We start from the raw sequence: 27,101 nt of genomic DNA, 5'->3' as shown, positions 1-27,101 counted from the left end.
GAAAATATGTGGGGTGTGTTAAGAAAATTTTTAATTTAAAAAGTAAATGTGGAGTGTAGTCAACAAAATGTGATGTGTTAATAAAACAAACCTTTAATTTTTGGGAAAACTAATGAAAAGAGTTTGAAAAATTTGAGTTTTAACAAAAATGACAAAATAAAGGGTAAAGTGAATAGTACTATGATTGACTTTTTTGTGTAAAAATATGGTTTTTCGTTAAAGTAAACAGTACCGGGAGCTTTTCGTTAAAATTCCCTTAATTTTTAACTTTTAGTTTTCGTTTGAACTTTTTTGGTTTAATTTTTTATTTTCACCTTTTAATTAATTGAAACTAAAAATTGTTATCACATGAATTTTTTATTAAAAATAAATAAAAATAAAATGGTTATCAAATAAAGTCTAATAATTTATCTTTCTTATTAGCAATTGAATTTTTCGAAATACTTAGGGACCTTTTGATAACTATTTTGTTTTTACTTTTTTTGTTTCTACATCTATCTTCCACCATTATTCCTCCAGTCTTATACCTCATCCCCTCCTCCAATCTAACACAAAATTAAAAACTAAGTAATTATCAAACCGGTACTGAGAGAGGATTTCTATTTTTTTTTGTTTTGGACATTTTAGTCAAAATAGTCTCTGAGATTGACATAACTCCTCACTTTGGTCTCTGATATTTGAAATTGATAGAAGTGGTCAATGAGTTTGTCCATCGTCAATTATTTTGGTCATTATGTAGAAAATCTCTGTTGAATAAGAACCAAAATAATAAAAATATCCTCAATTTAATAAACAATGGGCAAAAATAATTTTTATAAAATTTGGGGGCATTTTTTGTCATTTTTGCTAATTTAACTTAAATTTTTCATGAAAGGACGAAAATAATTAAGGATGGACAAACTTAAGAACTAATTCTATGGACTTGAAATCTCAGGGACAAGGTAAAAAATTATGTTGATCTCAAGCTAAAAAGTTTTTGTTTTCTTTGGTACAAATTATGGTTTTATTCTTCTTGTACAAGAGAAATTAAGGGAAAATGGAAAATGGAATTGGAATCTCTGCTTCCCACCGTTGGATTCGGATCCGAGTAGGGTGACAAATCCGAGTAGGGTCACCTGGATGTCATATTAGCCTAGGCTTATCCAAAAGCTAAAAAGCAAAAGTTGGATGAAAATATCACTAATCTTTGATTATTATCCTCTTTCCTCATCCTCCGGACGGACGGGTGGACCATTTGAAGCCACGTAATTTTGACTTCGACTGGCTACGTAACATTATTTCTTCAACGTCGACAGAGAAACAAAGTTACAAAACGCATGCTTCGGCATATGCCGGATGGGGCATGCAGTGTCTTGTCATTCTCTATATAAAGGCTCCTGGGTTTCACACAAGCTGAAATATAGAAAAGGACTTGCACGTGCGAGAAAAATTTATGTGAAACGAGTAACATCTTGGGTTAATAATGCAATGTCATTCTCCTATATGGGGATATAAGTTGAGTTTGCTGAGAACATCGCAACCCTAGCGTCCCTGTTTTATGCAAAGTTTTCAAAATTCTAAAACCCAAGGTTGAAATATGTTCCTTCCTCAGCCTTAATCGCTCAAATACAGAAATCAACAGCGCATTCGACACCAGTACCAACTCTATTCTACTCTCTCGACTGAGCTCGGTTGCGAGTTGGCACGCTCGAATTCACAAAAAGAAAATAATTAACTTATAATTACTCGACATGTGCTCTGCGTAAACATTGTAATTTTTAGAGTCAATACCATTACAATGTACACACAAGATCATTTCATACATTTACTTTTAACCTTTTTTCTTTTCTCTTTATTCCTAAAAAAAAAAAAAAAAAAAAAAAAAAAAAAAATCAAAATTTGATGAATGTTTATAAATGTTTCGAAAATTCACAGATACAGAGGGTGGCTTCTGAGTTTACAATTTGACTAAACCTAACCTGAACCTCAACTCAACCAGCTCTCTGGACTTCTAGCGTTAAACTTCCGGTCATTGGATGTCAAGTGTCGACGGAATGCCTGCATTTCTCTTCTTGAAGCACTAAATCAATCTATGTACGAAGGTTATTAACCATTCCAAAGTTATCATCTCCACAATTCCTGGAATTTGAGATGCCAAAAGAGGTAAGAACAGATGAGTTTCGGAGTCTACTCACGCTCTTAAGATGATCATCGGCTTCGGTGACAGTGTGTGTAGGTGCAAGCTTTCTACCGTAGGCAATGATCAAGGGATAGATGATCCAGCGGTACCTTCTGGCACCAGCTAAGACTCCAACCTAAGCAGCTGCATCTTCGCCTTCGCGAGATTTAAAGCCGCACTCGAGTCTTATTGCCGCCAGGAGTTCGGGAGACACGGCACCCTGAGAAGAAGCAATTTTCCCTGTGTTACTTCCATTACGGCGAGGATTTTCCCCTGCGCCCCAGCCCCTGTAAAGTATAACTTTGCTAGGCTCCTGGGAGACTAAAACCGCACCTGTTGCTTGCTATGAGAGAGGCAAAAAGAGAGAGATCAGCAATTTATAATGTAAGCAAAGAAAAACGAGGGGGATAAGAGAAATAGGAGGAACTTGGGCGCGCACACCTCCAGTTTGAAAACAACTTCCCTGACCGAAGTTCCTTTTGCTCTGCCCTTGACGTTCACTATCGCAAGAGGGTGCTTCTCAAAGTGCGCCTTGATTGTTTTAGCAACACCAGTTACAATGTTGCTCCTTCCTAAAAGGTGATAACAGAAGCTAAGTACTTAAAGTTTCTTACCAAGAAAACAACCGTTTTAGCAAATTATAGATGAACACGAAGAGGTAAACCAGAAAACATAAAGTGGTTATAAAATTACCAACTGCTATCACAGGGCGGTTTTTCATCTTGAGGGCTTGTTTTCGCAGAAGCAGCCTCTCATTGTTGGAAAGATGAACCACCTTCGAGGGCCTCTCATTAAAATTCTTTCTTACCAGTACTGGGTCTGATGGTTCTGATTCACTATTGCCAGGTCTGCGTGATGAGTCCCTGGCCTCATTATCAGAAATGCGACGATGTTTGACCACAGTTGCTGAACTGCTCAAACGGTTTGTCTGAAACCACATAAATCATACAACATAAGAAGTTTCCAACCTAGAATATAAACATGCATAGAAATTCATGATAATTGATATTTACCGAGAAAGATTTAGAGACGGGGACTCCCTCCTCTCCATTTACATCCTTGAGCAAATTTGCATGCATTTCATTTCTAGTTGGTTCACTGGAAGATACTGGCTCAGCTTTACCATTTTCATCCTCACCCCAGATCGAAGAGAAAGTAAGGACTTTATCCTGTTGTGTGGCTACCTGACCGTTTACTACAGTGCCCGTTCTATCTTCCAATTTCATGGGAGTCACATGAACTTCTTGTTTGTTTCTAGCCTTAACAAATACGATGTACACTGTTTCAGATACCGCTCTTCGAAGCTGCAGAAGATACTAAGGAGTTACTAAATATAAACACGCATAGATGTAGATATTACCAGAACATCTTCGGGACAACACGTAGATGGGAAGTCTTCAACTTCTCCATTTATATCCTTGAGTGAATTTGCACGACTTTCATATGTAACTGATTCATTTGAAGATCCTGTCTCAACTGTACTAGTGTCATCCTCTTCATTTGTAACTGATTCATTTGAAGATCCTGGCTCAACTTTCCCAGATTCATCCTCGTCACAGGTCGGAGAGAAACTCGTCATATTGTCTTGTTGCGTGGCTAATTGACCGTTCACAACAGGTGCCACTCCATCATTCAAACTTATGGGAATCACATGAGCTTCTTGTTTGTCTCTAGCCTTGAATGATACAAAATGCACTATTTCAGACCGCACTTCGGAAGAAGGTACTAAGGAGGTGGTAAATATTTAAATAGAATGAAAACATCTGACAAATTAGCATAGTATTTACTATGTAGATTGACATTCACTTCATGACAAGCAGGTTTTACAGAATGAGAGAGAACCATGTTAAATTCAGTATCTGATCTCAAACGTTATTCGGACTTTACAACGCTTGCCTCTTCAAAACTATTAACTTTAGCTCAGTTTATTACTTAATTTGGTTTGAAGCCCATGGAAGTATATAAACATGAGATAACTCACCAATTGAGTTCTTGATTCGTTAACCGAGTGCGTATTGTCTGATTCCTTGTCTTTATTCTATTTCAAGAAAAACATAGCACAATTTGCCTCACTTTGAATGGGAACAACGGACATAAAATTTTGATAGAAACTGATAAAACAGAATTATAAATACCCAGGACAACTCACCAATTGAAGCTTCAGTTCAGCTATGTTTTCATTAAGCTTTAAAACATGAAGTTTCAAAGACTGCACGTCAAAGCAGGAAACAAACAAAAAGGAATCAGATGATGAAGTAGTTATGACAATGGGGAAATTTTAAAACGGAAAATAGACAAATTAGTTTAGTTATAGATAAAAAATAAAAAAAAAGAAAGAAAGTAGATTGAGCCAAGATCCTTGAATAAGGGATTCCATAGCAGTGAAACTATAGGTGTATACTTTATTAACATATTTCCAACCAAAAGCACCTTTATCATCAGGTTTCAGGGGAGATGACTTTGTATGTTAAAAGTACTTGATAGTATATGATGGAATAAGATCACTATGTCATTAATCCAGTCTCTTTGAACTAGGCGGATTCCTTTTCCAAATGCAGCGTTTTGGGTTGCAGGAGGCTGGTTGGTAATGACAAATAGCTTAAATGCACGTGAGCAGATAGAAAATCCAATTTTACCTCACGACGCTGTGCCTCAATAGAACGTTTCATTGCTTCTCTTTTAGTCAGAAGTGTCTGAGGTCTCAAAGAAGCAGGCCTGCTATAATTTTTTCCGCGATACACAATAATTGCATAACCCTTACTCACTCTCTCCACTGCCACTAGTATCCCACCACTTTCTGCCTCTAAGGTTTGTGCTACTTGGTGAACAGCTTCGATGCTTTTCTCATTAGATATTATCTTAACGAGTTCCCTATACTTCCAATGAAGATGCATGTTTTCAATTGTTCCATCAAATACTCCTCGCCTTCCTGAGCATCAAAATATAAAATTTGTTAAAACCACTTCTAAAGGAACTAGATATTTTGATAGATTTCCAATATGACCTATAAGTTAATTCAAAAGAACAAAATAATCAGGTAACAAGCAACAAATAGTGAGTTCAAGAGAGAGAAGATGGCAACTCACCCATCAGTAGGAAAGGCTTCATTCTCAAGCCAACCTTCCTTAGCATATATCTTTCTTCTTTAGTAATACCTTCTTTATCTATTTCCGGTTGTTGGGGGGTCGCTGCGTTCTCCAGATCCGCTAGAAGTTTTTCTGCCTTTACTCTCTTTTCTAAAGCCTGTTGATTACAGATAAGCCATTTGTAACACACAAAACAGCCAAAGCAGAGAATTCACCTAACTGTAGCATCTCAATGAAATCATACCATGGACAATTTAATGCTAGTCCTATCGACAGCTGCCTCGGTAGACTTTAGCTTTCTTGCGGATGGAAGCCCCATTTTATGATCATCGATCCAGACATGTTTATTTTCTGGCTCGGTACTGGGTTCAAGATCCTGTCTAGATGGAACTGAGGTACTACGCTCAACATGTATTGCATGCCTCCTCCGCTCTTCTATTGCAGACGAAACTGCAGGTGGCAGAAAATCCTTTCCCCTATACAAAACTATAAATTCCCTGTCCCGAGCAAGCAGAGTTCCGCCAGTCAGCCTCTGCAACAGAGTACATTTAATTAAACGTAGCAATCGTCACAAAGTCTTCCAACATGAATGTATGATAATTAAAGAAGAAGTCCCCATTCAAATCAATTTAAATGTAAATTGACTGGACAAGCAGTTTATTCTAGTTATAATAGAAAAGTAAGACTGAAGAGAAATTCCTAGCTTATCGTCAACCTTTAACTCTTCAGCCATCATCTCGCTGTTAGTGTTCTGTACCCCTCTTTTAACAGCTATTTTGGCAATCTCACATTTTTCCCAGAGTTTGACAATGGAAGCAGCCAAACCCTGAAGATTTCTATTTCTGCCTGTAAACAAGAAAAAATTTAAAAAATTATAGTAAATAAACACTGGCCAGAAAACAAGAGTTATAAAAGCTTAAGCCAAACTCACCCAATGCAAAATGACATGGTAAGGGTCGGCCGAGTCTTCTTATTGTGGTCATTTCATCATCTGTTAGTTTAGGCTTCAGACCATAGGGAAGAAGGCGGAAAGGTTTCCTGTATCCAGGAACAATGGCTGGTAGAAGGTCAGCATCAACGGGAAGAGGTTCGTAACCCCACCAATCAGTAAACCGCGGCCCCAGTCCCTCTAACATGCTGTCATTTTCTTCTGAAAGTTGTGCCTCGCCTGGAAGTTGAAACCGAACTCTACCTGGCAAACCAACACCTTGTACTAATGCTGGTTGAGCTTGTTCATAGCTTGTACTTGGTACTATAGCAGAGTTTACATCATTTTTGCTGGATGTACCACTCTCATTTCCTCCATCATTGATGTGTGTATCAGGTAGTGCATTAGAGTTAGCCTCACTCATTGAATCTTCGCAAACATTGTCACGCAAAAAGTATGGATACTTATAGTTCACCCCCCTATACAAAATTATCTTACTTCCAGCCCTCCAGACAACCAGCCCTCCAGTTTTTCTCTGAGAATGTCAGGACAAGGGATATTACCAACCTGTTAATCCAACCAGAGTGTTGCTTTTGTACTAGATTATGCGTTCGTTTGGAAGTGATTTTAAAATAACTAAATGCGCTTTTAGAGAAAATGTTTTTGGGTTCAAAAATCACTTGAAGTGCTTTCTGCAACTTCAAATGCTTTTTCAGGATTCACTTGCGTTTTACTAAGGATTGGTTCCAAAAATAATTTCATCAAAAGCGCTTCTGGCAATATTGGATAAAAAATGTAACTGTTTATGGGTCATAGAAAGTGCTTCTGGGAAAGCACTACGAAGTGCCTTTCCAAGAAAGTGTTTTTAATTAAAGCACTTCTAGTAAAAGCACTTATAACCAGAAGAGCAAGCAGTCCCAAATGGGCAATGTCAAGTCACTCAAATCGATAGCAAGTATAAACAATCATTGCACAAGTCAAAAACAAAAACATTGAGTGATTCAAATAACTAGTGAAAATTGAAGCCTAACCTCCAACAAGTCATGAGTCCTCTTCATGTTCAACCTACACAAATCCTCACACACAATCTTCACAACCTCCGACCGCCGCCAGTTCTCGTGAATCCCATTCACAATCCCTTCAGTAATCCCAGCCTTCCCAATCTTCAGCTTCTTCCTCAGCCCAAGCCCAACCGTCGTCAGCCGCCTCAACTCACCCTTCCCCAAGCTCAGCTCCGCCAATGTCGGAACCCTCCTCTCCCCCTTCCCCTTCCTCTCCTCCCTCTCTAATTCCTTCTGCTTCTTCACCTCCCGCCTCAACTCATGAAACCTCGCAATCGCTCCGCCGGTACCCGGTTCTGGGACCGGGTTCTCGGGCGTGCTCCAGCTTGCATCGAGCGTGTGCCCGACCCGGTACTTGGGCAATTTCTCCGGAACAAAGATTTTCCCGGCAGACTTCGTATCGGGCTGCCTGTCGGGATTTTGGGTGCTCTCGGTGAACCCGAGGCTTTGGAGCTTCTCGGCGATTCTCTGAATGGCAGACTTGGGCGCAAGTGTTTTGGTGTCGGCGGCGGAGCTCCGAATTGTGAATTTAGAGGATTTAGGATTTTGGGAGGGGAGGGCTCTGGGAAAGGAAAAGAAGGGAGAGAGTGATGGGTGGTCGGTTATGGTTTTTGGCGGGAAGCGTGAAGTGGTAAGGTGAGTTGCAGAGAGACTCATCGGCGGCGACATTTCGTTGCTCAGCTCTCCGACGGTTGCAGGGTATCAAGTTTCAAGCGGGTGAACGTTTACGAGCCAATTTTTAACGACCATCTATCTCTATCCTCAAATCACGTGACACGCGCGTGAAATCCCACGAAAAGGAAAGAATTGAGACCATCCGTCTGCAGGTAACACGGTTCGGTACATCAAGACTAATAATACAATTTATTGAAATTTTTTTATTTCAAGTTTCTAATCAATTGTATTATGACACTTGATATATCAAGTTACATTCCCGGCATTGCAAAATTTCTCCCTAAATCAAAGCCATATGACTTTTCTATATCTAGTAAGAAAGGTCAAGATCAACAGTTGTTCCAATAATCTTTTTGTTAAAACGAGGGTAAAACAATTTTAGATAATGTTGTGTTTGCTAAGGGTTACTAAGTGAACGCCTTCAAAAATCTGTGAGAATTCATACAGGTCATTGCGTGAATCGAATCGAGATCCTCTCCAAATCTCGCAGTCGAGAGCTGAAGGATCGAGAAATCCGGACTACTCGTTTTAAATCAACCACAAATCATCATTACAAAGAGCGAGTTGCATTTTAAGCTTAAACCACAGAAAGTAGAAAGAAAAATACAGTTCCTTGTACATACAAATTATGCGCATTTGCGTGAACGATTTATAGAACTTACATGGATGATTATATATAATTACAATTGTCTCCTGTGATTTACAACAGAGTTATTATGCACAATTTGAATGCAGATCCATCCAGCTCATAAACATACAAGAGGAATTACAGTTAGATCACGAGTAATCCTCGAATCAAGGCGTTCTCTGTCCTGTAGATTGCAGAGATTCGTTTTCAGTAAGTCGAAAAGCAAACATAAACTTTTAAATTGAAGACTTGAAGACGTGAAAGTAAGTTTTTTCATTCAGATATGAAAGCATGAGGCTACGTTTTAGCTATTGCGAACGAGATATGCTTTAACACTCACGTTTTGAGATGAAGGTACTGATCGACTGTGAGAGGTTTTGGACCGCCAAACCAATCGATCAGAAAGATATTCTCGATGTCTAATTTGAAGAACTGGAAGTTGTGATCCTTGGGCCAGTCTGTTAACCATCCAACAAAAACAAAAATCACTTAATTAGCCGAGCAAGAGATAAAACGAAAAACTGAAATTACGAAAGAACCGCAGGTGGTGTGTGATATTTGTGTATTTAGCATTACCCTTCATCTCCGGATGCTTTGTGAACAAGGCACTTATAGCAAATTCTGTTTCTTTGGGATCCGCAAGCTTCAGCTGCAAATATATCATGCATCCCAGGTTAGCGATAATTAATGCGATTTATCCTCCTCCTCGGGATAATATGGATAATAAATAAATTCTATGGTGCAACACACCTTCCCGTTAAGTGTAAGCTTTGCACAAGTGGGATTCTCAGGGTCTCTCTTGCCGCAGGTTCCAATAGGATGCTCACTAATTGTCAATGAAGCTCTTGGATCATTCAGTGCGTTTCTTGCAGTCGGATCAAGAGTTGTCAAGTAGAAGTAAGGGATACCACTGCCCTTTCCAGGCTCTCCATCGCTAAATGAAACCACATTCCTGCATCGTATTTTCAAAATTATTTTATCCGAGAAACATCATAGTTGTTGTAGTAATATAGAGGTTTCATTAACCATTTGAGATACAAGAGTTTGAGGCAAACATAGAGCGCTATTGTGCGGAAAGGCATAACAAATGGATCTTTTCAAACAAGAATCGCAGAGCGAAGAAAACTTCATTATGCAATACGCACACTGTCCTAATGGTGGTAATTTTCTTCTTTATGTAAACTCGATCCTCCTACAGGGCACAAGTACTAAAACAAAGAAAGGAAACTAAACATTAGGATTGTATGTCTTGCCTCAAGTGAACCCTGCAAAATATTTCGCTTTTGCAGTTGTACCTAAACTTGTACTTATGAGGGCGGAAACTAGACATAAATACTAGCATTAGCATTCGGTAGTATATCTAACGCGATCATATATATAACAAGAAAAAATAAGAAATCTTACCCGAAGGGTGCTCCTCCCAATTCACTTGAGATAGTACTGTGAAAGAAAAACAAATCACAAGCAAGCATCAAATGTCTAAGCTTCCAAACAAAAATATTTTTCTTAAAAAAACTTAGTCGATATTTTTCAAGGAGCACTTGGGATTTTAAAGAAAATATCAACTACTTTCTAATGAAAACACTTCTAACGTACAGCTCGTTTGGAACTGCTTTTAAAATAACAGAAAACGTTTTTTGTGAAAATGTTTTTGGAACCAATCTTTAGGAAAAATGCATGTGAATCCTGCAAAAGCACTTGAAATGCTTCCTACAAGAATCACATAACTGGAACCCAGAAACTACTTTTGGAACTCAAAAACATTTCTGGCTTTCAGTCATTTGAAATTGAATTCTAAAAGAGTTTATAAACACTTATGAACTAAAGTGCTTCTTAGATAAGCAATCATAAACGACCCCAACAAGTGCTTCCGTAACCAGAAGCATTTTTAATTCTTACTGTCGCTAAAAGCACTTTCTAAGAACCAATTTACAAGCAAGTAAGATTCTACAACACCCAAACATGTTTGAATTTCATCACAAACACATGAGCTTCGAAATCAGATCTCCAATTTGACCAATAAGAACCAAATTAAAATCACACTAATTTGGTTCTCTAATCAGCCAACATAATCATAGCCAAAAAGCCCCCAAATTAACCGAAAGCAATCTTCCCACGACAGTAAAATGTAAAAAAAACCAACAGAAACAACACGAAATTACGAGAAGAAAGTAAAGAGATTCTTACTTCAAGACGCCCCAGGAATTCTGAGCGACCAACCAACGAGCAGTGGCGGCAGCATTTTCCGGGTCGGGTTTCTTCAGCAAGAGAACCCGCCCATCCACAGGCAGTTGGATACCCGACGGTAGAGAAACCAAGTAGACTGCGAACACGAAGTGAACAAGCCCTTTGATCATCGTCGTCGTCGTCGTCGTCATCGGACTCTGTCGGTTTTTTGTTGTGGTCTTTGTGCAGAGAGATGGAAAGAAGGAGATGAGCATAATACTGTACGGGCATGTGCAATTTATACCCGTAATCTTACGGGCTGACCGACCCCCCAACTACCAGTTGTGAGGGCTCGCCATACAGGGAGGTGTATCCTCTGCAAGCGGGTGTAGCGGATATAACCGCCGGTCTCTCTTTTTCTTCTTTTCTGTTTTTGTCAAAATTTCTTATTTTCCTCATAAACAATATAGATAGGTTTGAAAATCTGATCTTGTTGTTTTCGTATCATATTCATTATCTTAACGAGTTGTGTTGTATTGAACCTATTATCTAAATGGGTCTTAATAGGTAACCCAATAACGACTCGAAAAGTTAACCAGTTGTGTTGTTTCATGTCGAGTTAACGAGTTATGCAGGATATTGCTATGCTTAATGTCTAGGTCTGACATACAGTATTTTATTGAGTTCTTAACAGATGACTCAATAATGACCTTACATGTTAATGAGTTTTAACGGATTACCCGTTAATGACCCAACTCATTAACTAATTGATCTGAAACTCGTTATTTTTATGACATTTCATTTTACGTCAGATAACTGGTTGTCTAAGAAATTGCCAGCTCTAAATAAATAGATGCAAATAAATCTTCAAATTTATTAAAAAAATGAGATGTCTTAAGAAATATTCTAAAAAATGAAAAAAAAAAAAAAAAAGTGGAAAATTAAAATTAAGAAAAAAAGTTGCAAAGATGACCGAAGAGTTTGCATGCGCTTGATTGTAGCTTCTTCCTGGCCCGTGAGTGGGTCCCCCAGCATGGTTTTGGGCCTTATCCGTTATCACTTTAATTCTGAATAATGCCCCTATCTACCTTATCCGGCCCACGTTTTTTCTCATCTGGCTTTTTGTTTTCTTATCCATTTTTATTCACTTTATTTATTTTTGGAGAAATTCACATCAATTGTCCACTTGGAGCTTATACAACACTAACAGGTCACTAGTCACAGGACCCACAACCATAAGCGTGTCAAACAATCAGAGACATAGGTCACTTGTTCACTCCTAACATCACCGGTATCATCCCAGATTAAAGACTTATTGATAGGTGTTGACTTTAAGGAAGGGATCCTATATTTTTATAAAAATGGGGATTAGTTGTGGGGTTCACATCATATCAAACTTTAAAGATCCGAACTGTCTATTTTTCAAGTTGCACCTCATAAATCATCATTGTAAAATATTAGCTAAATCAGAAATGTTTAAGACATCTAATTAAGTTCATTAGAAATTAACGAATACTTTGTTATAGAAGAAACAATGAAATTTTATCTTGATCATTAAATAGACAAATAGTTTCAGATTGAATTAAATTTTTGCAAAGATGATCTATTGATCGAGACTTAAAAAATAGACAATTCGAATCGTTCAAATTTGATGTGAAGTGAGCCGCATACCTAATCTCCATTTTTTGAAAAAAATGAGAATCCTTTTACATAAAATGTCTGTTTCTTAATTTTCTGATCTGAGACTTATATTCAACAAAACACACAAATATTTGTCGAGTTTAGAATGGGCCAACAACAAATCAAGAAGCCCATAAGTGCTGGGCTTCACAACTGGACTTGACCGCAAAACAGTTGGACTAACGGAAGCCCACCCAGCTAGTTCACAGGTTCGCGGAAGCAGCGGAGAGCACATTCCGAAATGCAAATAGTCCAACCGAAAAGTCAGATTCCTCCGAGAATTGTCAGCGGAAACATCATCATCGATTAAACAATTCCGAAAGAGTCCGACATGTCGACGCACGCCAGCAACACCAACCACCCGACCGCCTCAGAAATCCGAACCCTCCGTTGGAATTGGAGCCCCTCAACGTCTCTGCACTGACAAGGTAAAAAAAAAAAAAAAAAATACCAATCCGAAGATCAAGCACATGGGGTTTCTCACCTTCGCCGCCGCAGGCGGCGGCCTGATCTTGATAGGCGCGTACGAAGCCATTTCCTCCTCAATCCAAAACCCAGATTCAGATTCATCTCCGCCGTCGCCGCCTCAACCTCCGATTCGTCCCCCGATGGCGCAGTCGAAAGCGAAAACCCAGTCTCTGTCGTCGTCGATTTATTACCTGGCCGCCGCCGTTATTTCGTTGCTGTTCATCTTGAACTCTTTGGTTTCGTTCTTTGACGCGCTCGACTCAGCGGATCCAGTCGGCTCAGCTATGCAATTGCAAGTGCTGGCGATCGCGTCGCTGTTCTTGCTCTACGCAATTACGGGTCTTGTGGTAAATTTCACGAATTCAGCCCTACCTTGTTCGTTGCTTAGTTTGGTCGGTCTTTTCGCTTTTGTTGAAGAATTTTTAATGTTTTACATGCAAAGAAAAGACACTTTCGGAATCGAAAATCGGTACTTTGATCTGCTGCTTGTGCCGATTGCTGTGTGTATATTTTCTACAATGCTTGAATTCAACAACCCCAAATCGAATTATCCGAAATTGGCTCGTGGGGTTGGGCTGGTTCTGCAGGGAATGTGGTTTCTGCAAATGGGTATTTCTTTGTACACCAACTTCGTGGCGCACGGATGCTCGTTGCACGAAAAGAGTAGAGGGAATTACACTGTGAAATGCAAGGGGCACCCTGAGTATCACAGGGCTAGAGCCATCGTCACGCTTCAGTTTAACTGCCATCTTGCTTTTATGGTGGTTGTGGTTGTGGGAGTGTACTCGATTATTGCTAGGAAGCGTGGCGGATTTCAGGGTGATGTTTCGCACTATAAGCCGCTTGGCGCAGAGATACATCAGTTTGATAATCAGAGCCAATTTACTTTGGATTCTGATGATGGCGATGATGAGATTAAAGAGGAGGGGAATTCGGCAATGCAGAAAGCCGGCGAAGTGGAATTGGGTGTCAACGGTTATGGTTCTCATAAGTGAGTATATCTTACCAAATTTTGATATGCTGAATGTAGAACTTCATTTTTTGAACCCTTAGAATTTATAAGCGAGTTGGAAGACTCTTCTTCCGGTTTTGTGCTGCATTTATGCATTCAGTTTCAATAGACTTCCTGAACTTGATTAGCGTTGTTGGCAGGGTGAAATACTGATAAGTAGTTCTTTGTAACATTCATATAGATAGATAGTCTTTATGGGTGAGCTCAGCTTGTATGGTTGATGAGTAGGGATTTGGAAAATGATGTAGCAGTTCTTCAATCTTTGATCTCAAATGGCATTAAGTTTCATAAATCTTTTCTAAATTGAGATCGTGAAAGTGAAAGTGAATCGATGTCTGGTTTTTTTATTAAGCGTTCCAAGTTTCTTCAGTTTTGTAAAATGTTAAGCGATATGGATGGCCAATTTAATTTTCTTCAGTAGTTGCGTTGGTAATCTTTTATCATGTAACTCAATTCGATTTCGCTTGTGAGTTCAGTTGTGCATCTTATGTACATTCTCTTGGATTCGACATAAGTTCTTCGTACGAAGGACATATAGGAATATTTGTTATTATATAAGTAGTATTTTTGGTGTTTAAGCTGCAAGATTGCACAGGACCAGGTTCAGTATTTAACTTTCATGGTTAGCTAACAAGTTTCTGAATTGCGGATTCAGAAGGACCTTACGAAACTCCACCTTTTTGTTTGGTTTTCTTCAATTTCCTGGATTTTCTTCATGACTTCTTGCCTACTCTACTCTGTGATCGGAGTAGCGTAAACATGGTTGGGTTTGGTAGTCCATTCCGTATGGATCTACGAAGGCAAATTGTCTCTGAGACGATGTTAAGTCATTCATGCTTTGTGCCCCTATATAACGGATTAGGATTCTATTCCCTCCTCTTTCCATCCCTGTCCATCCCTTGCTCTCACTCTCTATTTTGTCTTTCCCTTTCTATAAAAATTTAATATAAGATGTTGACGTAGCTTAACCGTTTAAATGGAAGGGGAGGGAAGGAGAGGGAAAAAAAGAGGGGAGAGAATCCTTCTTCCTATATAACGAACACTGACCAAACTTGCATAAGGGTACAGTCAATTTGTTACTTGTTTTGTAGTTGTACAACAGAAACAAACAAGGTATGAGGTACTCCTGTGCATATCTGGGTTTACTGCTTGAAAGCTGCAAGTTCCCAGAAAAGTGGCAAATTGAAGCCGTTCCCACCGTTTGTTTCTTACTAACCAGAAAACAAAATTGGCTTAAATGAATATAAATTAATAAATTAATTGTTTAACTCGTAAAAAAAATATTATCGGCACTGCAAAAATAATATTTTGCAGCTAAACTTTCTATAATTAGAAAGAAAAAAAATCATTGTGAGGAATGCAGAATGAGGTTTTTAGAGTGTTAATAACAGTTAAAAAAAATGTCAACATTAATTATTGGCAACATAGAGAACAAACATGACATAACTATATGATGTCGGCGCTTGTTTTTATAACTATCACGCGGTGGTCTGGTGGTTGGAGCGAATTTCAGGTTTGGATATCACCGGGCTCATCTTGGATTCGATTCCTGGTGCTACTGAAACACACGATGGTAGCTACGAGATGGTAGCTCAGCTGGTCCCTTTTGTTCATTAAAAAAAAAAAAATTGGTCTTTTTAAAAATGATTATTTTCGGTAATTTTAGAAATCTAATGTGGTTACACCTGCATGTCACTCGTGAACATATTCCAAATTCAAGTGCATGGATTTGTCAAAAAGAAAATTGAATGTATTTGTAAGAAATGTGCCCAAAACGGCGTTTTAACTCGCACCCAAAATCATCTCTGATCTCTAATTGAGAAATTGGAAGACACATTAGAAATGTTTAAAGGGAAATGCTAAGGATATTCACGTAAAGTCGCATTTTTTATGAACTCTCTTTCATTTTACAGTTTAACGTCAATTCTAGTATCAAAATTATTTTATTATAAAAAAACATGATGTGACAAAGAATTCATAAATAGTTACACTTTTAAAAGAGTCTCATCTTTCTCATCCGTTGTGGTACTTATACGCCTTATTCTTGTAGAGTGTATGACCCTTCGTCTTTTGAGTTTACAGGTGGACATTCTACTCCAAAATAGTTAATACCTTTTAATTTTATTTTTTTTTAAATTTTAAAGGTTAGACCTTGCTTTAATCTTCCACCAATCACTCCCCCAGAATGATTAGTTTATATACCTAACTTATAAGAGTGGGTCTACATCTTAAAATTGTACTTGTCTTGTTCTTAGTTTTTTCTTTAAGGTCATCGTTTCTCGAACCTCAAAAGACCTCGTTACAGTCAAAGTCATTATCATATTACAATGGAAGACCCAACTCAATCTTGATTTAATTAGCAATTAATTAACGAGAGTTTTATCATTAATTATAACTCTGCAATTTTGTTATAGTAATATAAGTATTACCATTTTGACAATATATATATATATATATATACATATATATATATACATATATATATATATATATATACACGTAGTATTACTATATCGCTTTCAATTTCATTGATATTTTTCTATTACCTACTGAGTTTTTCCCCCAACATATACAAATTACCAATGAGATTCTTCTAACTTCCTGAATGTAGCCTAATTTATGGTGAGCTACGTACATTTTGTATCTACTTCTATACTATTATCTTTTTACATATCATCATCACTTAGTGACCGAATCACCCTCGCGAAGGTCACTACACCACACTTTACGTTGACCCAAAAATCCACTAGATTTTGTGCATCAATAGATACTTTTTAAGAAATATGTGGATGTCTAGCCTTCTATTTGTTGAACGTGTTAACATGTCTAGCCTTCTATTTGTTGAACGTGTTAACTTTGATGTTTAAGGAACACGACTATATTATGCAACGATCATGTTCTGCTGAACAACTTTCCCAATTCCTAATTCGGTAGTAAATCTTTGTGAAACTCCACTGCATCTAATGTATAGTCAATTTGTTTTGTATTTACAGTCAATTCTGTATATATCCTGCAATTTCCCAAGAAAATTATGCATGGAAAACCCAAGTCATTTCCACCATTTGTTTCTTATTAAACAGCAAACAAAAGGGCAACTTGAATATGATACGTTAATTACGATAATCTGTGAGCTTATATTGTCAACTGATTTTACGATGGATGTTCAATTTTTTTTATGGCATAGGAGCATGTTGTCTTACATGTGAAACCCAATAACCGTACATGCCCCAAGTCATCCAATTTGCATTGGCTATGTATTAAGCTTGAAAAATCTCCACACAAGAGAGGGTATGTGTTAGAGAAATTTTATAACATATGGGTTATGAATATAATAAAGGATGACAGAGTGCTTCAAGACACGTGTAAATACAAATGTTTCTTACTCTATTTACCCCACATGTAGTGTGCAGAGGGTACATAGGAATATGGTTGTTACAATTGATATACATATTTTTTTTTCTTTTGCTTTTAATATCTTAAGTCTTGTACAATGTCTAGGATTGAATTGATTGAAATAGAATTGTCACTAAACTTGTCAATCTATGTTGAAAGAAAATTAGACAGCCAAGTAAAAACCTTGTCCAAGTTTTTAGGTTAAAAATGTATTAGTTCTCCCCATTCTACTTTTTTATTTATTTTTAATTATGAAGTAAATTGTTCTTCCTTTAATTTGAACAAAATATAAAAATTAGTATCCATTTCTTCGTAGCTAGCAATTCATCCAACCAAAGCATATCCTAAACGCCAACCCCAAACTTCATACCACCGTAAACCAAAGAAGCTCTATTTCATTTAAATCTTTTATTTTGCCACAATTTCTAGAAGAGTTTTTTTATTGTGATTGGAACACTGGGCGGTGCGTCATATGTCGCGATGTGTGGAAATTTTCAGGTCGACGGGCCGAGGGCCCACTCCAACAACACCGATACTGTCCCCACTTAACCACCTGCACAATCCTCAGGTGTGGGGTTTTATCACAAAAGGCCTCGGTGTTAATTAGAGAGGGGTATTTCTATTTAAAGCACTCTTCTCTTCTCCCTCTGTCCGATGTGGGACTGGGGGTTCCAACACTCCCTCGCACGTGAGACCCCACTTATGGGTCACACGTGAATTTCCACACATCGGCAACCACGTGGAGCCATGTCGGGATTCACCCAATCACGCGGGGCCAATGGGGACCCACCCAAACACGTGGCATCTTTGGCCTACGTGGACAATCACGCAGGGCCAATGGGGACCAACCCAATCACGTGGCAATACGGGCCCGTCCCCTGGCTCTGATACCATGTGGAAATATTCAGGTCGACGGGCCAAGGGCCCACTTCAACAACACCGATACTGTCCCCACTTAACCACCTGCACAATCCTCAGGTGTGGGGTTTTATCACAAAAGGCCTCGGTGTTAATTAGAGAGGGGTATTTCTATTTAAAGCACTCTTCTCTTCTCCCTCTGTCCGATGTGGGACTGGGGGTTCCAACACGATGCAAGTGGAGAGAAGTTTTTTTTTTTTCAAGTGTCATTCCACTTGTATAATGACATATGACAATATGTACCTCCATTTTTTCTATGATACTTCCATAGACTTGACCAGAAAATCCTAATTTGCTGCATATGTGGGGGCCTTTTCTCTCTCATGCCTTGAGGTTAAATATATCCATAGGGTAATATGCTAGGGAAACAAAATTTTGTAAACCAAAGGATGTGAATGTTGATGTTTGAATTATTAATTAAGAATTTAGTTTAAAAATTTGGTATCCCTACCATTATCCTTCTCGATATTAATATGTTCTCTAGTTATAATTTAGGTCTCACCTTCCAACAGTCTCTCTTTGTAGTGACTAGTTTTATACGATCTAATAAGAATAAGTCTCCAAATTTTTTTCCTCGGATATTTTTTCCAGGGTCATCATCTCGAACCTCAAGACTTGGGCACAGTCAAAGTCATGATCATATAGCTATGAAACCCCAGCTCAATCTCAATTTCGACATTAATAATGAGGACTTATGGGTGCTCATTAGACCTATAAATAGACCTCCAAATGCAAAGCTTTTGCAACATCCTGAATCTGCTTAATCATAAGTGCTTTACTAGTATAATCAATGGCATCACAAAACACCCTTTCTCTCTTCACAGTCACTCTCCTCGTCCTCCTTTCTCTCCTCTCCCAAGCAACATCGTCAGAAACACACAACCAAAAAACTTCACCATTCGAGTTCCTTAACCATCTCAAGGGCTGTCACAAGGGTGACAAAGTCCAAGGCATCCAAGACCTAAAAAAGTACCTTGAAAAATTTGGATATTTGAATAGCTATTCCGATAATGATGACTTCGACGACATCTTGGAGTCGGCGATCAAAACCTACCAAGTCAATTACCACCTCAAGGCTACCGGAACCTTGGATGCCAAAACAGTGTCGAGAATGACGATGCCACGGTGTGGTGTCCCAGATATCATTAATGGTACCACCTCCATGCGATCGGGAAAGAAAAGGCAACCTCATCACCGTGGCGGAAATGGTTCGACTCACACAGTTGCTCATTTTTCTTTCTTAAACGGAAACCCTAAATGGCCTTCGTCTAAGTACCAACTCACCTATGCTTTTGATCAAAGCACCCCAGCTGAGGCTCAGGCTGCAGTTGCACGAGCTTTTGCAACATGGGCAGGAAACTCACACTTCTCGTTCAGTCAAGCCCAAAGCTACGAAAACGCGGATCTGAAGATCAGTTTTGGCAGGAGAGATCATGGAGATGGGGCCCCATTTGACGGCCGAGGTGGGACTGTTGCTCATGCTTTTGCACCAACCAATGGGAGATTCCACTACGACGCCGATGAGCCGTGGGCTGTGGGGGCTGTGGAGGGTGCTTATGACTTGGAAACCGTGGCTTTGCATGAAATCGGGCATCTGCTTGGGCTAGGACATAGCTCTGTTGAAGGAGCTGTCATGTCTTCCGGTGTTCGTACTGGATTTACCCAAAGTTTGCATGCGGATGATATTCAAGGAATTAAAGCTTTATATAACACCTGATGATCAGATAATCAAAAGTACAAGAGGATAAATAATTAAAGTTCAGCAAAAGTCAACTTTTCATACTTTTTCTTTCCTTTATCAGATAATTATGGTGCCTCACCTGGAGTGTACTGAGATTTGCAATACATTATTGCATCAATAAAGTTGTAATAGCATATAAATATATATGCTGAAAATTTGATTTCTTTATCAAAGTTATGAATTTTCTTTTTATGTATTTTAATGTTTGAACGTTTTAATAACTTTTAATTTTTTTAGTAAACCATATATTTGTTATGGTTTGAAGAATAAATTAGTATTGAATTCGTCATTTACTAGATTCTAATTTAAGATGTGTCACTTACAAGTGTAGTGAAATATTCTAGACCGTAGCAACTTTGATGGTTAAGTTGAAAGATTATATAAGAGCAGGTTCAATATTTTACTTTAGCGTTATTTCCATTTCACTACCCAAACTATGGATGCAAACTGTAAAGCGTAATTGGTCCTAAACTAGATGAAGCCGGTCCACACTTGTAGATATAAATTTTAAAACAAACAAAAAATGATAATACAGAAGAGGTGATACGAATGTGGTATAAAAAAAATGTAATGAAAGTAGTATTTTTGGTCAAATGCCAAATTCAATGCTCAGAATCCCTTCTCCCTCCAGATGCACGCATTCTTACAAAGTCTACGCACTTGAAATTAAAAAAATACTACTCTTATCACATTTTTCATATGACATTTTTATCATTTCTCTAATAGAGATAGTACCCGCATACATTGGTGGGCCCTATCTATATTAGAAATGTGGTAGAAGTGTTATATGAAAAATGTGATAAGTACAATATTAGTCCTTGAAATTAAATTCAAAATAACTAACACACAGGATATTACACGCCGCCATGCAAATAATTTTCGTCTCAGTTTTAACAGAAAAAGCTATTGTGACCAAAATTGCAAAAGTAAGCACACAATAGGACTTAAGTTGCCAAAACTGAAATAAGAAAAAATTGCTCAAATTACAGAGACCAAAGCGTCATTTGGCATATATATTTCTTTTGCTATCGAAGCATCAGTTAGTTTTAGGCTTTTAATATTTTAGGTCTATTTAGCGTCTAGGATTGAATTGAATTGGACTTAAGCCGCTTAGCGCAGAAATACATCAGCTTGATAATCAGAGCCAATTTACTTTGGATTATGATGAAGGGGATGATGAGATCAAAGAGGAGGGGAATTTGGCAATGCATATAGCCGGCGAAGTGGAATTGGGTGTCAACGGTTATGGTTCTCATAAGTGAGGTATATCTTACCAAATTTTGATATGTTGAATGTAGAACTCCATTTTTTTTTTACCCTTATAACTTATAAGCGAGTTGGAAGACTCTTCTTCTGGTTTCGTGCTGCATTTATGCATTCAGTTTCAACCAACTTCCTGAACTCTATTATCGTTGTTGGCAGGTGAAATACTGAATGTTAAAGTAGTTCTTTGTAACTTCTCTATAGCTAGATATTCTTTATGGATGATCTCAGCTTATATGGATAATGAGTAGGGATTTGGAAAATGATGTAACAGTTCTTCAATCCTTGATAAACTGAGATTTTGAAAGTGAATCGTGTAAAGTTATGTGAATGGCAATGTGTGACAATTGGTTTACTTGAGGAACAAATCATTTGATTATTCAGTGATGTGCAATTCGAGTAAATTAAGAGTCCTAGTTAGGTAAGAACTGTGGAGTCTTAAATCATTGCAGCTATCTAGGAGGATCATCTAGAGGTTCAAATACAAAGATATTGCATCATGATAGGACTCAATCAAGGTGATAGGGTTGACCTTCTTAGCTGTTAATAGGCCGGCTAATAAGGAACCCTAATGGTATATAAATACTAGGTTAAGTCCCTACTTCCATATGTTAAATTCCTCATAATACTAAAACCTATTCATATAGTAGAGGGATATTTTGGAGTATTGGAAGGAGAAGACAACCTAGAGTTCATTAATGGCTTAATCTTCATAACCATGTCTTCTGAATTCTACAGATAAGTTCAATATAATTAGTCGATCTCTATTTCATATTGATTTGATTTATTTGTGATCCTAATGTCTTGTTGTTATGATTTCAGATTAATATGTTTGCCCAAAAACGATGATGTTGTAGGGCATGTATGAAGCCAACTCTAATCCTCAAAAGGGCAGCACCCAAGATATCCATGGACATTCACCGAAGTTCGAAAGATCAACATCTAAAGTATCCATGGACGTTCACTGAAGTTCCGGGGGTCAGCTCCTCAATGCATCGGCCACTGGTATGAGGTAATCTTTTGTACATATCTGGGTTGAATACTTGCAAGCTGCAAGTTCCCAGAAAAGTGGCAAATTTAAGCCATTCTCAACGTTTGTTTCCTACTAACCAGAAAAAAAATTGGCTAAATTGAATATATATTAATAAATCTTAATTGTTAAACTCGTCAAATTATTCTCGATCAAAAAAAAGAAAAAGAAAAAGTTATTGGCACTGCAGAAATATAATTTTGCATCCAAACTTTCTATAATTAAAAAATAATACACTTGTAAGGAGTGTAAAATGAAATTTTTGGAATGCTAGTAACAGTTTACAAAAAAAAATATCAACATTAATTATTGGCGACATAGAGAATAATCACGGATGATATAAGATGTCAGCACTTTTTTATATAACTATCACGTGATAGCCTAGTGGTTGGAGCGGCTTTCAGGACTGTATTTCATACGGCTCATTCTGGATTTGATTCCTAGTACTAGTGAAATACTCGATGGTCGCTACGAGGTGGTTGAAATGCCTTTGTACGTCCTTTCAGTCCCAAAACAATGGATAGTTGTGGCTTCGCCACTAGCTAGTCTCTTCTTAAAACAAATAAAAATAAAAAATTACATTTGGTCTTTTAAAAATGATTATTTTAGGTAATTTTAGAAATCTGATGTGGTTACACCTGCATGTCACGCATGAGCATATTCCAAATTCAAGTGCATGGATTTGTAAAAGAGAAAATTGCATGGATTTGTAAGAAACGTGCCCAAAACGACGTTTTAGCTTGCACTCAAAACCATCTCTATTCTCTAATTGAGAAAGTGGAAGATGCATTACGAATGTTTTAAAACAATGCTAAGAAGATTCTCGCAAATTAGCACTCTTTATGGACTATCTTTCATCTCACAGTTTAACGTTAATTGTCGTATCAACATTATAAAACATTGTGTAAAAAACATGAGGTGACAGAGAGTCCATGAAGAGTCTCCCACCTAATTTGAGATAGTCTTTTTAGCATTTCTCATGTTTAAAATGCCAACACAAAAAAGAAAAAAAGAAAAAAAAAGAAAAAAATTATGTTTTAATTTTTGTTATATATACGGAACAATAACTTTGACTAGAAAAAACAAACTTTGACGTTGGTTTTTAGATCTTGCTCTAGTCTTCCACCAATCACTCTCCCAGAATGATTAGTTTACACACCTAACTTATAATAGTGGGTCTACATTTTAAAATTTTACTTGTCTTGTTCTTAGTTTTTTCTTCACGGCCATCGTTTCTCGAACCTCAAAAGACCTTGTTACAGTCAAAGTTATCATCATATGACAATGGAAGACCCAACTCAATCTCGATTTAATTGGCGATTAGTTACCGAGAGTTTTATCATTAATTATAACTCTGCAAATTTTGTTATAGTAATATATCTATTGCTATATCGCTTTCAATTTCATTGATATTTGTCTATTACCTACTGAGTTTTTCCCCAAACATGTACAAATTATCAATGAGATTCTTCTAACTTTGTGGACGTAGCTCAATTTATGGTGAACAACGTATATTTTGTATCTACTTCTGTACTATTATCTCTTTACATATCTTCGTCACTTAGTGACCGGATCACTCTCGCGAAGATCACTACATCACACTTTACGTTGACCTAAGATCCACCAGATTTTGTGCATCAATAGATACTTTTTAAGAAGTATGTGGATGTCTAGCCTTCTATTTGTTGAACTTAACTTTGATGTTTAAGGAACACGACTATATTATGCAACCAATCATGTTCTGCTGAACAACTTTTCCAATTCCTATATTTTTTGGGACGTCGACGGATCTCTGGGGCGGCGCCCATGGCTGTCTCATCCCCTCCTGTTGTATGCCCATGGTTTTTCCTTGATTCAAATTCTCCAATTCCTGCTCCCATCGCTCAGGTTTCGGTTCCCAAACCCAAAACCTTTGCTGCGATTTTGACTGATGGTTTAGAAAATTCTGTCACGCTTAGCCAATTACCAACTCCAACGATTAGGGGAGATGTTACCTATGTTAAGATCAGTGAAGACATCTATCAGGAACAAATTAAATCATGCCGCACCAATCTTTTGGGTCGCTTGCTATTGAAGAAGGGAACCGCAGCGTTGAAGACGGCTGATCTCAAAGCATCTCTTGTCTCACTGTGGTCTCTTAACATGTCATGGCGGCTTGTTCCATTAGGCAAAGGTTATTATGATATTCATTTTTCTACTGAAGACGACATGAGACGAGTTTGGGGTGGAGGCACTTGTACGTTAGCACAAGGAATTTTTCGTCTATCTCAATGGCAACCAGATTTTAAACCTGGTAATGTGCTCCCACAATCGCATGCCCAGGTTTGGGTTAAAATATATGGCTTAAGCCAAGAGTACTGGTACCCACGTCATTTAATGGAAATTGCTCGTGGCATTGGCACCCCTCTGCAGCTTGACAAGGCCATTCGTGAACGTCTGTATGGGTACTATGCTCGAATTTTGGTTGATGTTGATCTCTCTGGCGATTTACCAGCTTCAATCATGGTTGAGAGAGAAAATCACGGCTTCCCTGTCTGGTCATTGTGCCAAGTCACCTTGTGTTATTGAAGTTTTATGGAAACCACCTTCTCTACATTGGGTCAAAGTGAATACCGATGGTGCAGCTCGTGGATCACCAGGATTGACTGGTACTGGCGGTATCTTTCGTGATCATTTTGGTTCATGTGTAGGGTGTTTTGCTACTTCTTTAGGGGTGGCCAACTCTGCTGAAGCTGAATTGCATGCTGTCAGCTTGCATGCTGTAATTCATGCGGTAAACTTAGCTTGGGAGAAGGTTGGCGTTCCCTTTGGATTGAGTGTGATTCATCCTTGGCTGTTCTTTTCACTTCTGCTTCTCATAATCGTGTTCCTTGGCGTTTGTGGGTTCGTTGGTTGAATTGTAGAGCGTTGCTCTCTTCTATGTGCATAAGAGTTACACATATTTTTCTCGAAGGGAATCAGGTGGCTGATCGTTTGGCAAATTTTGGAGTGGACCATCCTGGGGTTTATTAGTGGGACTCTTGTCCTCCTTGTGCTATTGCTGCGTATCATCATAATCTTTCTCTTCGCCCCAATTATCGATTTTGTTAGGTTGGATTTTAATTGGGTTTTCTTGTCTCAAGCAGTTTTCTACTCCTTGTTAGGATTTGGCTTCAAAAGTTGTTTGTAGCGGGTATTGACCTAGTTCTCCCGCTTGTATTTCTTTTCCTTTTTTCTTCTTAATAAAATCTAGTAGAGAGGGGACGGGCGGGGGGTTTCTGGGTGCAACGGTCCTTTCTCCTTCGGGAGAGGGTTGGTGCCTCGCACAGGACTGTTGACGAAGAGCTAATCTCGCCTAATCCATCTCTACAATTTAAAAAAATAAATAAATAAATTAAGTAGTAAATCTTTGTGAAACTCCACTGCATCTAATGTATAGTCAATTTGATTTGTATTTACAGTCCATTCTATATGTATCCTGCAATTTCCCAAGAAAATTATGCATGGAAAACCCAAGTCATTTCCACCATTTGTTTCTTATTAAACGGCAAACAAAAGGGCAACTTGAATATGATACTTTAATTACGATAATGTGTGAACTTATATTGTCAACTGATTTTACGATGGATGTTCAATTTTTTAATGGCATAAGAACATGTTGTCTTACATGTGAAACCCAATGACCGCATATGCTCCAAGTCACCCGATTTGTATTGACTATGTATTAGACTAGAAAAATCTCCACACAAAAGAGGGTGTGCGTTAGAGAAATTTTATAACATGTGGCTTATGAATATAATGAGGGATGACAAATTGCTTCAAGACATGTGTAAATACAAATCTTTCATACCCTATTTACCCCACATGTTGTGTGCAGAGGGGTATACGAATATGCTTGTTACAATTGATATACATTTTTTTCTTTCTTTTGCTTTTAATATCTTAAGTCTTGTACAATGTCTAGGATTGAATTGATTGAAATAGAAATGTCACTAAAATTGTCAATCTATGTTGAAAGAAAATTAGAAAGCCAAGTAAAAACCTTGTCCAAGTTTTTAGGTTAAAAATGTATTAGTCCTCCCCATTCTACTTTTTTTTTATTATTATTATTTTTATAATTATGAAGTAAATTGTTCTTCCTTTAATTTGGACAAAATATAAAAAATTGTATCCATTTCTTCGTAGCTAGCAATTCATCAACCCAAAGCGTATCCTAAACGCCAACCCCAAACTTCATGCCACCGTAAACCAAAGAAGCTCTATTTCATTTAAATCTTTTATTTTGCCACAATTTCTAGGAGAGTTTTTTCATTGTGATTGGAACACTGAGTGGTGTGCCATATGTCACGATGCATGTGGAGAGAAATTTTTGTTACGAGTGTCACTCCACTTTTTATAATGACATATGGCAATACGTACTTCCATTTTTTCTATGATACTTCCATGGAATTGACCAGAAAACCCTAATTTGCCGCATATGTGGGCAGCCTTTTCTCTCTCATGCCTTGAGGTTAAATATATTCATAGGGTAATATGCTAGGGAAACAAAATTTTGTAAACCAAAGGATGTGAATGTTAATGATTGAATTATTAATTAAGTGTTAATTAATGTGCTTATTTACTATTAGTGGCACATCATTTGGTTTTAAAATTTTGATCTCTCATTATCCTTATCGATATTAATATATGTTCTCTAGTTATAATTTAGGTCCCACCTTCCGACAGTCTCTCTTTGTAGTGCCTAATTTTTATACGTATCCAATAAGAATAAGTCTCCAAATTTTGTTCCTCGGATTTTTTTTTCCAGGGTCATCATCTCGAACCTCAAGACTTAGGCACAGTCAAAGTCATGATCATATAGCTATGAAACCTCAGCTCAATCTCAATTTCGACATTAATAATGAGGACTTATGGG

The 27,101-nt window shown here is 37.8% G+C and overlaps 5 protein-coding genes across 6 annotated transcripts; 3 read left to right on the top strand and 2 right to left on the bottom strand.

The window, feature by feature from the left end:
- Positions 1-1,870: 1,870 nt before the first annotated feature.
- LOC137708035 (CRM-domain containing factor CFM2, chloroplastic) lies at positions 1,871-7,964 on the bottom strand. 2 transcript variants are annotated; one of them, XM_068447000.1, is made up of 14 exons: positions 7,204-7,964; positions 6,176-6,707; positions 5,960-6,090; positions 5,489-5,776; positions 5,245-5,401; positions 4,795-5,087; positions 4,308-4,367; positions 4,140-4,196; positions 3,519-3,833; positions 3,172-3,417; positions 2,852-3,086; positions 2,600-2,730; positions 2,269-2,501; positions 1,871-2,118 (listed from the first exon to the last, which is right to left on the bottom strand). In XM_068447000.1, exons 1-13 carry the CDS (start codon positions 7,900-7,902, stop codon positions 2,295-2,297), a joined length of 3,351 nt encoding a protein of 1,116 aa, XP_068303101.1. In that variant the 5' UTR covers positions 7,903-7,964; the 3' UTR covers positions 1,871-2,118; positions 2,269-2,294. The 2 variants fall into 2 exon arrangements, with proteins under 2 accessions (XP_068303101.1, XP_068303099.1); XM_068446998.1 differs by having other exon boundaries at positions 1,871-2,501.
- A 538-nt stretch (positions 7,965-8,502) lies between these two features.
- LOC137708281 (uncharacterized) lies at positions 8,503-11,094 on the bottom strand. The gene is made up of 6 exons (XM_068447325.1): positions 10,724-11,094; positions 9,941-9,976; positions 9,287-9,488; positions 9,113-9,185; positions 8,877-8,994; positions 8,503-8,720 (listed from the first exon to the last, which is right to left on the bottom strand). Exons 1-6 carry the CDS (start codon positions 10,975-10,977, stop codon positions 8,681-8,683), a joined length of 723 nt encoding a protein of 240 aa, XP_068303426.1. The 5' UTR covers positions 10,978-11,094; the 3' UTR covers positions 8,503-8,680.
- Positions 11,095-12,852: 1,758 nt separating this feature from the next.
- On the top strand, positions 12,853-13,845 carry LOC137709276 (uncharacterized). Its single transcript, XM_068448365.1, has one exon. The coding sequence runs from the start codon at positions 12,853-12,855 to the stop codon at positions 13,843-13,845; it is 993 nt and encodes a 330-aa protein (XP_068304466.1).
- Positions 13,846-18,935: 5,090 nt separating this feature from the next.
- On the top strand, positions 18,936-20,078 carry LOC137709351 (metalloendoproteinase 2-MMP-like). The gene has a single exon (XM_068448437.1). The coding sequence runs from the start codon at positions 18,964-18,966 to the stop codon at positions 19,888-19,890; it is 927 nt and encodes a 308-aa protein (XP_068304538.1). The 5' UTR covers positions 18,936-18,963; the 3' UTR covers positions 19,891-20,078.
- Positions 20,079-24,013: 3,935 nt separating this feature from the next.
- On the top strand, positions 24,014-25,103 carry LOC137709275 (uncharacterized). The gene is made up of 2 exons (XM_068448364.1): positions 24,014-24,767; positions 24,898-25,103. Exons 1-2 carry the CDS (start codon positions 24,014-24,016, stop codon positions 25,101-25,103), a joined length of 960 nt encoding a protein of 319 aa, XP_068304465.1.
- The last annotated feature ends 1,998 nt before the right edge of the window (positions 25,104-27,101 follow it).

Source organism: Pyrus communis, chromosome 11 (genome assembly GCF_963583255.1).
Source record: "Pyrus communis chromosome 11, drPyrComm1.1, whole genome shotgun sequence".
NCBI classification, from domain to species: Eukaryota; Viridiplantae; Streptophyta; class Magnoliopsida; order Rosales; family Rosaceae; genus Pyrus; species Pyrus communis.
The sequence above is the reverse complement of the archived record's forward strand: the minus strand, read 5'-3'. Positions and strand labels throughout refer to the sequence as shown.